The sequence below is a fragment of the Myxocyprinus asiaticus genome, chromosome 21 (assembly GCF_019703515.2).
Source record: "Myxocyprinus asiaticus isolate MX2 ecotype Aquarium Trade chromosome 21, UBuf_Myxa_2, whole genome shotgun sequence".
Lineage (NCBI taxonomy): Eukaryota > Metazoa > Chordata > Actinopteri > Cypriniformes > Catostomidae > Myxocyprinus > Myxocyprinus asiaticus.
Window position 1 is genome coordinate 44452241 of NC_059364.1, and position 15543 is coordinate 44467783.

Consider the following 15543-nt stretch of genomic DNA (forward strand, 5'->3'; position numbering starts at 1 on the left):
TGGACCTCATTGGGCCGTTAGAACGGACCACACGCAGGCATCGCTTTGTATTAGTTCTGGTGGACTGTGCAATGCATTATCCGGAAGCAGTGCCCCAGCGCAACATCTCAGCACGTAGTGTTGCGGAGGCACTCTTCAGAATAATCTCCCAAGTGGGGACTCCAAAAGAAATCCTCACTGATCAAAGCACTACATTTATGTCATGAACACTACATGAACTGTACTAATTATTAGGTTTTAAATCGATTCGCACAAGTGTTTACCACCCACAAACAGATGGGGTGGTGGAACGATTTAATAAAACCCTGAAAAATATGATTTGTAAGTTAGTACACGAGGATGCTAGAAATTGGGATAAGTGGCTCGAACCCCTGTTATTTGCAGTTCGAGAGGTCCCACAAGCCTCCACAGGGTTTTCCCCATTCGAGCTGCTGTATGGGCATCGGCCACGTGGTGTGCTCAACATCATGTGGGAAGCTTGGGAGGAGAGACCTTTAAACAGCAAAAATGAAATTCAGTATGTTCTTGAGCTTAAAGCAAAACTCCACACTTTGGGTCATCTAACACAGTTCAGGAACATCAAAGCTGACATCAAAGTGTGGTAATTCGCACTGGGAGATAAAGTGCTTGTATTACCCCCAACATCGAGCTCCAAATTACTCATCAAGTGGCAAGGACCCTTTGAGGTCACACGACGAGTGGGAGATCTTGATTATGAGGTAAAAAGAACAGATAGAGGTGACGCGTGTCAAATATACCATCTCAACCTCCTGAAATTATGGAGGGAGGTGGTCCTGTGATGTTGGCAATGGTAGTTCTGGAAAGGGCGGAGCTTGGGCCAGAGGTGAACGTAAAAGCCAATCATGTCACCCCAGTACACTTGCGGGGACCGCCTCTCACCATCTCAGGTCACAGAGGTTGCCAAGTTGTAGAAGGAATTTGTAGACGTGTTCTCACCTCTGCCTGGTCGTACAAACCTCATACAGCACCACATCAAATCTACGCCCGGGGTAGTGGTATGTAGCCGTCCCTGCAATGCTCGATATTGGAGTAAAGAAGGATCCCACAGTGATTGGTCCATCCCGGTTGTTCTAGTCCCTAAGAGCGACGGGTCAGTTCGGTTCTGGATGGATTACAGAAAAGTCAATGTGGTGTCTAAATTTGATGCATACCCAGTGCCTCATATTGATGAACTGCTCAATCGGTTGGGCACAGCTCGCTTTTATTCAACAATGGATTTGACAAAGGGTTATTGGCAGATCCCCTTAACGCCAATGTCCCGCAAAAAATGGCCTTCCCCACACCGTTTGGCTTATACCAATTCGTGACTCTTCCATTCGGTTTGTTCGGGGCCCCGACTATGTTTCAGTGCCTTATAGACCGAGTTCTCAAAGCGCACTTGCCTATCTGGATGATATCATCATATACAGTCATGATTAGCAGCAGCATATGCAGCATCTAAGGGCTGTTCTGAGGTCGCTGCTACGAGCGAGACTCACGGCAAACCCCAAGAAGTGTGCAGTTGGACGGGTGGAGGTACGGTATCTGGGGTTCCACTTGGGACAAGGGCAGGTGCGTCCCCAAATTGATAAGACTGCAGCGATTGTGACCTGCCCAAGACCCAAGACCAAAAAGGAGGTGAGACAGTTCTTTGGGCTGGCTGGCTATTATTGAAGGTTTGTGCCTAATAATTTGGACGTTACCAGCCTGCTGACTGATCTCACTAAAAAGGGATCTCCAGACCTGGTCCAGTGGACGGAGCAGTGTCAGCAGTCATTTACACAGGTGAAGGCTGCACTTTGCGGCAGGTCGCTTTTACATGCACCTAATTTCTGTCTCCCATTTGTTTTACAGACAAACGCTTTGGACAGTGGGCTGGGGGCAGTGCTCTCGCAGGTGGTGGAAGAGGAGGAGTGGCCGTCCTTTTCTTCCATTGAAAAGGAATGTCTGGCCATCAAATGGGCTGTTCTCACCCTCTGATACTATCTGTTGGGGCGGGCCTTCACCCTCTGTTCTGACCACGCACCACTCCATTGGCTCCACCAAATGAAGGATACTAGTGCGCAGATCACCCGTTGATATCTGGCTTTACAGCCTTTTAAGTTTGAAGTGGTCCACAGACTGGGGACGCGGATGGCTCTTGTTGACTTTCTGTCCAAAAATGGGGAGGGGGGTGACAGGCCAGATGGCTCCCTGACCTGAGTCGGGAGGTGGGGGCGTGGGGGCGTGGTGGAGCGAGAGAAAGTGGTAAGGGTGCACACACCTGAGCGCTATATGACTAACACCTCTTTCTGATTGCAGTGAGCAATGGGGAGAGTGATACAAGGAGGAACCATGCCAGAGACTGGGATAGAGAGAAATGCGCTTCAACAGCCCGTTAATGTGTTTATGTGTGGAAGCTGAGAAACTGTTTGAGTTATTTGTTATTAAAGCCCTAACTTTTGAATTGAAGCCCACGTTTTCCCATTTCCTCCTTTCATCCATGCTTGAACCCCATTACACCATCTTTAGTCTAACCCATTATTAGATACTTTACTGTTAACGACAGTACAGCTTTTAACAACTGTTAACGATAGCACAGTAATAACGATTACATAATTTTGTGGAAAAACCATCACGTTTATGGTATACAAAGGTACAGAGTGCACTGCAAGTCACAGCAATAGCATTAATTATTACTATTAAGAAAAACACTTAAGATTCGTGAAGTTGTTTATTTAAAAAAAAAAGAAAACAAAGGAAAAGACGCCACAATATACATTATATTAGAGATATAAGAAAACTCACATTAGATTAAATGCAAAGGCAAAAAATGCAGCAATTTGGAATACATTATGGAGACAATCCACATAAGATCAGAGATTATTTTTAAAGGGGATGCAAGGCAGTGATGTAGCAATATCATTTACATGTTAAGAGAACCCATATGAGAATTTTTTCATTTGATGCAAATGAAATACACATCCTGCTGGTTTCTTCCTCGAGTTACTTCAGTGTTTAATGTTGGTCATCCAGAAAGCTTCCTGTGCTTTAGGGCCACCAGTTGCTCTGGTTTTGGTAACTGTAGCAGCTCCTGACATGTGATCCAAAGCACATATTTTATTGGTCAGGGTATTTCATTGGTAGGTGAAGAAAAACAACAACTTTGCTTTGTTGGAGCACGGGTGTTCACTCCAGGTGTGAATTGGCTTCATAGGAATCTATTGTTTCTATTCAAAAAGCTAATCGCGGCAAGAAATCGTGGTGAAAATTCGCATTTGGTGTGCAAAGGCCTTAAGACATTGGTTACTTCCTGGTAGCATCCAGTCGAGTAAATTAATGAACTATTCATGAACCATTATTAGGATTTGTTTATTCACCAGATGCTGAGCACACCCTTTAAATCATATTCCTTTTAGCCAATAAGTTTGACTACTGGACATCATGTAAAAATCCTTGCCTTGCTCTTTCCCCCAATCCCTGCTTTTTCTATAACTATTTGTATTTTCTTCTCTTCCTTATCAGTTTGAAATACAGAAACTCAGAATCTACTGCGACCCTGAGCAGAATAACAGGGAGACAGCCTGTGAAATACCTGGAATTGTGAGTACCAGAATCTTGGATGTTTCTGTTTTGGCTCATTCAAATATGTTCCACCAATTATTTTCATATTGCATCAAGAGTAATTTGATATTATTTGATATTTTTATATTTTAAACCTTATTTACAGTGTCCCAAAAAAGTATTTGGACACTTTTGTACACATTTAAAAATGTCTAAATGCCATTGCATTAGATAACAAAATCTCAAACCAAGTGATATCTGCAAACAAATGATGCTAGAGCTTTTCTCAGAACTAACTTTTGAGCCATTTTTGCAATTACTTTAACCAGCTGTTTCCAAGGTGAATTTTAGTGGGTGTATAAAATCAGTTCCCTTTTAGTTTAAACAGTTGTCCTAATACTTCTTTTTAAAAATGTTTTGCTTGAGAAGTGTGCTTCTTCTATCTTTCTAATCAGTAACTGAAACTTGGTGTAATATTTTGTTATATAATGCAAAGGCATTCGCACAAATACTTTTTGTGGCCACAGTCAAGAACATGTTCTGTAATGTGTTTAGTGTACTAATAACATTTAATCTGTTCCATTTTACTTACAAAACAAAAGCATCTTCTCAGTTTCAAAAAGCATGATACTTGCTCAGAACTCTTTATTAAAAATGTCAGTCATAGTCTTGAGCAACATCAGCTTTGTCATTGTTTTCAGGCAACTAACCCAATTGCATGATCTGGTTTCCCCAACTCTTTCAGACTAAGGGCACTATTTTCATGACTGCGCTAGGCGCAGAGCAGCGTGCAATGACCGTGCGCAATATCTTATCCTACGAACAATTATCACGTAAGCGCAAAGCACAAGTGGCCATGGGTGGGAGTGTTTGCGCTATCAGTGGGTGTATGTGTGCAAACTGCTGGTGTATTGTATGTTAATTTAGCGCTGCAAAGCACAATTTTCTTTTTTCATGAGAAATAAGTCATTGCGTTGAGACGTTTAGCACCTCTATATCCTAGACAAAAGTCTAAACTCAGTTCCTGCATTAGCAGTTTGAAGAATCCACTAGCAGGTTGTAATAAAGTTCACGTCCAAACTCTGAAAATACAGTGGAACATTAAAATATGGCCCTGACAATCACTGTTGTAGCTGTTTTACGAACCAAAAATTTAAGAGGTTTGTGTTGAACTTTCTCATGGTTTTGAGGTCATGGTTTATTTTTTAAATTATTATTATTATGTTTATATTTACAATTGTATTTATGGTCTAATTTATAATGGTATTTTTCCACCTGTTTTTGTAGAGAGATATTTATGTCACTGCAAATTTAATGTTTACATTTGGGGAGGTGGTTATATCAGATTTTTTTGACCACTTCATTATTTTAATTATATTTTTGTTTAGTTTGAAATGTAATTCAAATTTAGAAATACTTTTTCTTTAAAGTTTTCGTGTTTCAATAAATGAATGTCATTTTTAAAGAAAAATCGACAGGTAGAAGTGAATAAATAAAAATAAGTTTCTTAATCCACAGCCTAACCTGGAAGGCCGATACAATCATTGTTAATACTAGCCATGATTTGTGTCAGTTGATCAATTTGATTAATAATACTTACATTCTCTAATTTAAAGGAGCCTACATCCAAATCCTGACAAGAACCACATTTTCAATGCATATAAAAGGAGCGTGTCACTATAAACATGCCTGACATTTAACAACTACTGCATAGTTAATGCACAAAATAACGTAAGTCCATATTTCTATTTGTCTAATTAATTGCATACAGCCCATTTACACTACCAACTTCGTATGAATGTGCTGTCTTCATGTATTTCACTGGTGCTTGACAGGGAATGGAATATACAGGTGCATCTCAATAAATTAGAATGTCGTGGAAAAGTTCATTTATTTCAGTAATTCAACTCAAATTGTGAAACTCGTGTATTAAATAAATTCAGTGCACACAGACTGAAGTAGTTTAAGTCTTTGGTTCTTTTAACTGTGATGATTTTGGCTCACATTTAACAAAAACCCACCAATTCACTATCTCAAAAAATTAGAATACATCATAAGACCAATAAAAAAAACATTTTTAGTGAATTGTTGGCCTTCTGGAAAGTATGTTCATTTACTGTATATGTAATCAATACTTGGTAGGGGCTCCTTTTGCTTTAATTACTGCCTCAATTCGGCGTGGCATGGAGGTGATCAGTTTGTGGCACTGCTGAGGTGGTATGGAAGCCCAGGTTTCTTTGACAGTGGCCTTCAGCTCATCTGCATTTTTTGGTCTCTTGTTTCTCATTTTCCTCTTGACAATACCCCATAGATTCTCTATGGGGTTCAGGTCTGGTGAGTTTGCTGGCCAGTCAAGCACACCAACACCATGGTCATTTAACCAACTTTTGGTGCTTTTGGCAGTGTGGGCAGGTGCCAAATCCTGCTGGAAAATGAAATCAGCATCTTTAAAAAGCTGGTCAGCAGAAGGAAGCATGAAGTGCTCCAAAATTTCTTGGTAAACGGGTGCAGTGACTTTTGGTTTTCATGGACCAACACCAGCAGATGACATTGCACCCCAAATCATCACAGACTGTGGAAACTTAACACTGGACTTCAAGCAACTTGGGCTATGAGCTTCTCCACCCTTCCTCCAGACTCTAGGACCTTGGTTTCCAAATGAAATACAAAACTTGCTCTCATCTGAAAAGAGGACTTTGGACCACTGGGCAACAGTCCAGTTCTTCTTCTCCTTAGCCCAGGTAAGACACCTCTGACATTGTCTGTGGTTCAGGAGTGGCTTAACAAGAGGAATATGACAACTGTAGCCAAATTCCTTGACATGTCTGTGTGTGGTGGCTCTTGATGCCTTGACCCCAGCCTCAGTCCATTCCTTGTGAAGTTCACCCAAATTCTTGAATCGATTTTGCTTGACAATCATAAGGCTGCGGTTCTCTCGGTTGGTTGTGCATCTTTTTCTTCCACACTTTTTCCTTCCACTCAACTTTCTGTTAACATGCTTGGATACAGCACTCTGTGAACAGCCAGCTTCTTTGGCAATGAATGTTTGTGGCTTACCCTCCTTGTGAAGGGTGTCAATGATTGTCTTCTGGACAACTGTCAGATCAGCAGTCTTCCCCATGATTGTGTTGCCTAGTGAACCAAACTGAGAGACCGTTTTGAAGGCTCAGGAAACCTTTGCAGGTGTTTTGAGTTGATTAGCTGATTGGCATGTCACCATATTCTAATTTTTTGAGATAGTGAATTGGTAGGTTTTTGTTAAATGTGAGCCAAAATCATCACAATTAAAAGAACCAAAGACTTAAACTACTTCAGTCTGTATGCATTGAATTTATTTAATACACGAGTTTCACAATTTGAGTTGAATTACTGAAATAAATGAACTTTTCCACGACATTCTAATTTATTGAGATGCACCTGTAGCCTGTTGTAGGAACGCTGACGATGAGATAACCGGAGAAAAACTTCTTAAATTGCACTTGACCCAGCCCATTAGCGCTTTGCGTGCACACTTTCTCCAATCCCACTTGTGCCTAGACTTAGCGCATGCTTGAAACAAAAATACCAAAACTATGCCCACTGACTTTGCACATACAGTATGATGTGTCGCATGGCGCTAAGCGCAGTACTCTTAAAATAGGGCCCTCACTGTTTAGACATGTAGGGCATTTATAAACACTGAGCCAAACCTTTTTTTTTACCTTAACTTCCTTTTCTATTTGTGCATGTCATGCCTTGTACCTCTGAGCTAAATTATGATTTTTGCTCTGGCTGCTTCATATATGTTCATTCCTTTCATTTTTAGGACGGAGAGGTATGTACTTTGGAAGATGGCTTTGCTCGCTTTCAAAAGTAACTGCTAATCTAATTTTGAATTGCAGAGGTAAGATTTGACTCATGTTCCTCTGGAGTGTCCACATATTATCATAGCTGGTTAAGCTATGTGATATCTAAGGACTGAAAGCAGCTTTGAGAATGTCTGGCTGAATTATACAGGTGTGACAGTCCACATTAACTTCCTCACTGACAAAAGCATTCAGTGAAGTCATTAACAAATATATTCACAATGATTAGCTAGGGATGGGAAATGAGGAATTTATGATTCCAGTTCCGAGTTCTGATACCGGTTACTTAAGGGATCCTGAAACGATTCTTTTAGTACTTAGAAATAAATATTGGTAACACTTTACAATAAGGTTCCATTTGCTAACATTAGTTAATGCATTAGATATCATGAACAAACAATTAACACTATTTTTTTTTACAGCATTTTTAAATCTTTGTTAATGTTAGTTAATAAAAATACAATTGTTCATTGTTAGTTCATGTTAGTTCATAGTGCATTAACTAATGTTATCTAATACAATTCTTGATTTAAAAAATGTACTAATATACGTTTAAATTAACATTAACTAAGATTAATAAATGCTGTAAAAGTGTTGTTCATTGTTCGTTCATGTTAACTAATGTTAACAAATGGAACCTTATTGTAAAGTGTTACCAAAATATTTGGAAAATAAAGAAGAATTTCAGAACAGAACTTCACGAAAATGATTCCGGTGTAATAAAAACTAAAAAAACAAAAACCTAACTGTATAAAAGATGGTATCAGGTGGTAATGCTATGATACTTCCACATAATCTTATACTTACACTAGTATTTGAATGTTCTCTTATGTAAAGTGTGGTTTTAGCGCACATTTAAATTTTTGCAAAGACACCGAAATCAACAATACTTACATGTCAACAGCATCTAAAACAAAATGATTTAATGATTAACAACTTTAGAGACTTACAAATGTTAAAGTATCCTTATTGAATCCATGGATATTGAATTCATGGAATTAAAGGGGTCATGTCATGAGGAATAACATTTTCTTTGATATTATGACATAAGAGTTTGTTGTACTATAACAATATACTGTAAGTTTCAGAACTCAAAACTTCCTCCATAATGTAAAAAAAAAAGCATTTATTAAAACCAAGCTGCAAAAATGCCTCGTTCTCTACTTCCGTGGTTTTCTGACATCACATGGGGGCTCATTAATTTATATCCGCCTCAGAAGCTAGACATCATCACCAACCTTTACATCGTCGCACCCTTGGCCCGCCCATTGAGAGTAGGACAGATAGGTCTACTATTCCTGCACACCAAAGGGGACTTACTCAGGACATCTTCTTGTGCCCATCTGGACTATTTTGAATTATTTTTTGTATACATATAAACATGCTCTAGACAGATGTGATGCGTTTCCGGTGGTGTGCGTCACCTTTAAAGAGCGGAGCAAGTTCAACTTCAAAAAAACAGGTCTAGCTCTGCGAGAACCACGTCTCATCCTGATTATAAACAGACATGGAAGGTGTAAGGTTTCGTGGCTGTGAAGACCAGCATCTCTGCTTTGGCCTCTTTTGAAGCACCCCAACATCAGGAAAGAGTGGCTGAAGAAGTTTAACAGTTCCAGATTGTATCAGTGTAGTATTATACTGTGTGTGTGGCTCATTATAGTGTGGATTTGCTTGTGAGCCAGGCTTTCTAAGGATACTGTTATTTTAATGATGATTTAAACACACTATTAACGCAATGTGTTTAGTTGACGTTGTTGTTATTTAGACATGGCATGTGTAAACCCTGAAATTTACATACAATATAAACTTGATATTCTAGATAACTAGATAACATGATACCTCAGCTTGAGTTTCCCTCTCAGGGCTGTACATTAACTTTTTTTGCACATAGCACTTGTGCTACAGAGGTTCAAAGTTTTGTAGCACAGGCCACACAATTGTAGCACAGGTATAAAACGTCTGTTACCATCTCTGAAAACAACCACATGTTGTGCAGTTCATCACTTAAACAGGCATGTGACTGGCAAAGGACATTAATGTTGCATACAGGGCACACAAAATCCAAACCTTAACAAGAAATGTTTTCAGACACACATTTTCTTTATTTACCCAAAATGGCAGACTGCAGGAACATAACACCTCTTGCTTAACATCAAGTCAGTTTTGTTTATATAGCCCAATATCACTAATCACAATCCAAACAACATCCATATATTACATTTCAAATCAGCAGGACAAATCTGTGGATCTGTGGGCAGACATCACTTAATAAAAGAACTCTTTTATTTGCAAACCTGCAAACTCACCAAAACCATGACACTCCTCTACTGGACTCACACTGTCAACAGTTGCATCATTGCTTAAGTGCATTGTGTGTGTGTGTGTGTGTGTGTCACAGATCTAGCATGTCTGCTGGCCACTCTTTCCTATTTGGTGTCCTGGCCCTTTTAGAAGAGGACATCCATTTTATTGCTACCCGGCTAGGATTGAATTCCTCCAGTGAGCAGCCTTCTGTGCTGATACGGATTAAGTCTTCAGCAGTGGTGACATGGAGGCTGCTGCGGGTAGTGTTCTTAATGCGGATTTTGGGCCGAAAATCCCCGCTCACACTAAGCGGAGGACATTGGCATCACAAGCAGTATTTCAGCCTGGCTTGTAGTACTCCTTGAATGAGATGGATAACTTGAATTAATCAGAAGTACAAGGAACTCTGCATACTTTATTTGAATTATTGTCTCGTTATCGAAAAACACCCTAATAGTAAGCTATACTCACCTGATGCATGGCTGTATTGTTGTTCCTGTTGCCCAACCAGCTTGTTAGTTGGCTTTCCATTTTGAAGTATTCAAACATAGACCACTTCGCATTCTTTGTTCGATGCGTCCGTGACCCCGTCTATCATCACAGAAAGGTAGCGGCTTACTCTAATTTACTCCACTAGGTCGGATTTCATTTCATCAGCTATCGTCGAAATCATCTCTCCACATCGGACGTGGTTATTGTAAGATGGAGTGATATGCAGAGCAAAATCAACGGTTTAAACTTCATAAAAGGAAGTTCTTCTTTGGCGATGCAATATGACACATTCATTTTCATTCTCACTTCACGGAGAGCAGCATCATCCGCTTTGGCTGCCTGAGTCTTCAGGGTGTGCAGCAACATGTCAGCCCACTCAGGTTGTTGTTTGGCGATGAAGGCATCTCTGGCAAGAAAGTGACGTTGGGAAGTGCTGTTTTTCTTTATGATATCCCTTTTTAAAATTCACTTACCAATTACATAAAGATTGTCTACTCTGATCTTTTCTGGAGCGTCCATACACCAGTTACAGAACAAGAGCTGTTGTTTAGTATCAAAAGTTAGCCAAGGAAAATCCTTTTGTATCTATACATTTTCCCTTTCATTTCTCCCTTAATTTCATTTGGCAGTGTTGCTTCTTTTGTTTCTTCCTCTTCTTCCTCCTGGGCTCATTTGGGGTTTTGGTTGAGCACTTGAAAATACAGCTTCATTTTCCTGTCATCATCTAACTCACATGACTAGCTGAGGAAATGGCATAGAGGCAACTGCATAGGAATTATGGGACTGTTCCCTAGGAATTGTGTGGAATTGGTGTTGGATTTATGGACTCTACGCAGCTGGGACATGATTTTTAATCGCACAATAGACTACAATTACCAAGTAAAATAGCGATGTACCATCTATTAACCTCACACACAAACATGTACACAACAAACTTTCACTTCACACAAACAAGCGGCTCTGTCTCACACACATGCAAAACTGTGTCACATTGTACAGCCCTGCCTCATGTTTATGAAATGGGCCGGTGTGTGATGTTGGCACCAGGGCGGCATGTTAAGGGCAGGTTTTAGGGCAACGCTGTGGGGCTATTGGCCCGATGGTGGGAACGAAGATCGATTTTGGTCTCGCGACTCGATGTCTGAGGCTATTGGCCCCTGCTGGCCAGTTGATAGCCCTGACTCGCATTGGCCTGATAGTGGAAAAGCAGCTACTGTGGTCTTAAAGAGGAACAGAGCCAAAAATGTCCTGGTTACTTTTGTAACCTCCGTTCCCTGATGGAGGGAACGAGACGTTGTGTCGATGTAGTGACACTAGGGGTCACTCTTGGGAGCCCCAGACACCTCTGCTTTTTGAAAAAGGCCAATGGGAATTGGTGAGTGGAATTTGTATGCCACTCCCCCGGACATCCGGGTATTAAAGGAGCTGGTATGCAACCACTCATTCAGGTTTTGTGCTGAGGAGCCAAGACAAGGTCCCGGCCACTTCAGCTGGTAGTTCAGTGTTGTGGCAAGAGGGACACAACGTCTCGTTCCCTCCATCAGGGAACGGAGGTTATGAAAGTAACAAGGACATTCCCTATCTGTCACTCACTCGATGTTGTGTCGATGTAGTGACACTAGGGGTCCCTATACAAAACGCCACAACTAGCTGAACTGTGTTACGTGGACTGGCGGTGCGAGAAAGGCGGACCGTTGTGTGCCTCATAGCCAGCGCACCAGGCCATCACGTAACCTCCCCCAATGCTCTTATGAGCGTCGAACGGTCCCTTGGGAACAAGTCGACTGCCCAACAAATAGGGACAGGCTAACCCAGCTGTGGCCTCTTTTCCTCTTTTTTCTCCCAATAAAGAGTGGAATTTTGTTTACTGGCTGGGGGCCATAAGTGTCTACGTCGGGGGGGGATGTTACTCCCAAGGGAAAGACACCGCGGAGACCACACCCCGCCCGGGGGGGGGGGGGGGGGGTGCATTTCGAGTGGAAATATGTCACATGGTCTTACTGAGTCTTGTCGGAAGTATGTCATGTGGAGAAGTCGCCTGGTAGGTCCTACCCAAGGGGGGAGGAGTTTCTAAAAGAATGGTGAACGGGGGCAGAGGGGCCTCTGCCCAAGGAAGACGCAGTTTACCGACAGGGAAACTATTTAGCGGAAGATATATCACATGGGGTCACCTATGGGGAACCAGCGCATGTGGAGCACCTACCCCAGTACAGGGCTTAGTTAGCACATGTACTGGGCCGGCAGCGAGTTTCTCCGCAAACTCGTCTGCCACAGGGCTAAGGAGGAAAGTTATCCATGGATCACAACTTGTGAACACGACTGGGAGTCAAAAGCGCACGTCTTCACCTCATGGGAGGGGAAAGGCACTATGTGCAAGCGGTACACCCGGCCAGCTGTCCCGGAACTTACCTGCTCATACCTGACAACACACGGGACGAAACCGGCTCAACCCGGAGATTATAGAACCTTGCAAAGGTGTTGGGTGTTGCCCAGCCCACTTCTCTGCAGATGTCTGCCAAAGAGGTGCCTCTGGTCAGGGCCCAGGAGGCCGCTACACTCCTAGTAGAGTTGGCTCATAACCCCACGGGGGGCGGCACGTCCTGAGCGTGATATGCTATAATGATGGTGTCAAAGACCCAGTGGGCGATCCTCTTTTTGGAGACAGCGCTTCCTTTCCGCTGTCCAGAAAAGCAGACAAAGAGCTGCTTGAAGCTTCTAAAGCTCTGCATGCGATCCAAATAGATGCGTAAAGCACACACCGGATACAGCAATGCCAAAGCTGGGTCTGCCTCCTCCTGGGGCAGCGCTTGCAGGTTCACCACCTGATCCCTAAAAGGAGTCATGGGAACCTTGGGCACATAGCCCAGTCGGGGTCTCAGGATCACGTGAGAGTAACCCGGATCGAACTCCAGGCATGATTCGCGGACAGAGAATGCCTGCAGGTCCCCTACCCTGTTGATGGAAGTGAGCGCAGTCAGGAGGGCAGTCTTCAAAGAGAGTGCCTTAAGCTCAACTGACTCCAGGGGCTCAAAGGGAGCTCCCCATAGACCCCGAAGGACTACAGAGAGGTCCCACAAGGGGATGAGGCGCGGTCTGGAGGGATTCAACCTCCTAGTGCCTCTCAGGAACCTGATGATCAAGTCGTACTTCCCCAAATACTTACCATCCACTGCATCGTGATGTGCCGAAATGGCGGCCACATACACCTTCAAGGTGGAGGGGGACAGCCACCCCTCCAGCCTCTCCTGCAGGAAGGAAAGCACCGAAACGACTGCGCATCTCTGGGGGTCCTCGCATCCCACCATGAGGACCTAGTAAGCAGTGGGAATTGGGCATGCCAAATTAGGGAGAAAAGGGGATTAAAAAAATAAATAAAATTTAATTGGTTAATTTTATTGCATTTATAATCAATGAGAATAATAAATAATCAATGCCATCACACCTATGTAAAGCATTTCTAATTTGACATTTTAATGGTTTAATTCTGTTCTATTTCTGGTGCCGTATTAAACCCGTTTCAAGTTATTATATCACTTTAACCAAGAGAAAATGTTTACAATGTTAAAATAAATACAGATTCTGTAATCTTTTAATCATTCATTATTTTGTTTGTCATGGGACGCTAAAGGAGTCAACATGAAATCAACAGTGGCCCTATTTACTTTTGACAATCCAATTAATTTCCAGTGGATAAAATCAAGTTTAGTCTTGCATTTTCCTTACTGAACTTGTTTCACTCAGAAATATGTCGGTTAATGAAAGTAAAACGGGTTAATACCAAATACCAAACATGAAACTGAATGCTGTTTTGGCAACATAGTTGGCATTGTTTGGCTAAGAAAGAAAAAACAAACAAAATGTGGTAAAGTATAGACTGTTTTGCTTTGCTTTTTTTTTTTTTTTCAGTGTGCTAATGGACCAGGTGATATTGATCCAACCCCAGAGCCATGCATCTGTCCACCTGGGCCACCTGGTACCCCGGGACTGAAGGTACAACATACAGTAAAAAAGAAAAAAATGATGTTCCTACCCCTTAAAGGTTCTGTAAGCATTTTGTTTTTGTTTAAATAGAATGGCACACCCTATAACATCCCTATTACCCGAGGGATACCACTGAAATAGGTGTCCTGAAATGGGAAATGGTAGTTAAATGCAAAGGCAAATTAACGGAGAGATATGGAATGCATTATGAAGTCAATCCAACGGGATGCAAGGCAGTGATGGAGAAATATCATTTACATGTTAAGAGGACCCATATGAGAAATATTGTTTACATTTTTAAGGCATTTGATGCAATTGAAATACACATCCTCACTGCTGGTTTAGGATTTCTTCCTTGAGTTCCTTAAGCATCGATGGTAAAAAAAAAAGCTTTCTGGGATTTGGCGGCACCAGTTGTGCTGGTTTTGGTAACTGCAGCGGCTCCTGACACATGATCCAAAGCTCATGTTTTGTTGGTCAGGGCATTTAATCGCCGGGTGAATAAAAGTAAAAATAGACACACTCACCGTAAAAAATTAATAAAAATGTGCTTTGTCTGTGTGCGAATGTTAGCTCCAGGTGTAAACGGCTTCATGGGAATTTATTGTTTCTATTCAAAATGTTAATATCGGCGAGAAATCAAGGCAAAAATTTACATTTGGTGTGCAAAGGCCTTAAAGGAATATTCCGGTTTCAATACAAGTTAAGCTCAATCAACAGCATTTGTGATATTATGTTGATTACCACAAAAATTAATTTTGACTTGCTTGCCCCTCCTTTTCTTTAATACAAAGCAAAAATCTGGGTAACAGTGAGTCACTTACAATGGAAGTGAATGGGGCCAATTTTTGAACGTATAGCCATAAAACATAAACAATATGTGTGTTAACATGACTTTAGTGTGCTAAAATCGCTTAATAACCTTTTCCGTGTAAAGTTATAGCCAATTTTACAATTTCATTGCCATGACGATGTAATGTAAACAAACTCTAAACCCCTAAAATGACCATAAACAACTTTACAGGTCAAATAATACATGAGTTTTAACAGAAGAATTAATGTAAGTGCTTTAATAAAATTATAAGCTTCATATTTCTGTCTTTAAACCCTCCAAAAATTGGCCACATTTACTTCCATTGTAAGTGCCTCTACTGTAACCTTTTTTTTTTTTTTTTAAAGAAAAGGAGGGACGAGTTTAATTAAATTTTTGTGGTAATCAACATAATGCCAAAAATGCTGTCAATTGAACTTATCTTATACTGAACTGGGAATATTCCTTTAAGTCTGGTAGAAGTTTTACAGCATCTTTTAATAAAGCTGTTGGTGGTCTTACACAACAGGACGTCTTTGAGTAAAAATGGTTAAAAAGGACTGCTAG

The 15543-nt window shown here is 41.3% G+C and overlaps 1 protein-coding gene across 4 annotated transcripts in view; it reads left to right on the top strand.

The window, feature by feature from the left end:
- The window catches only part of LOC127411725 (collagen alpha-1(XXI) chain-like), a 134571-nt gene that overhangs the window by 32069 nt on the left and 86959 nt on the right, over window positions 1-15543 (top strand). For all 4 annotated transcript variants that reach the window (XM_051647435.1, XM_051647432.1, XM_051647434.1 and 1 more), the window contains 2 exons: window positions 3505-3582; window positions 14091-14174. In XM_051647435.1, coding sequence (XP_051503395.1) covers window positions 3505-3582; window positions 14091-14174 — 162 coding nt within the window. The remainder of the gene's footprint in view (window positions 1-3504; window positions 3583-14090; window positions 14175-15543) is intronic.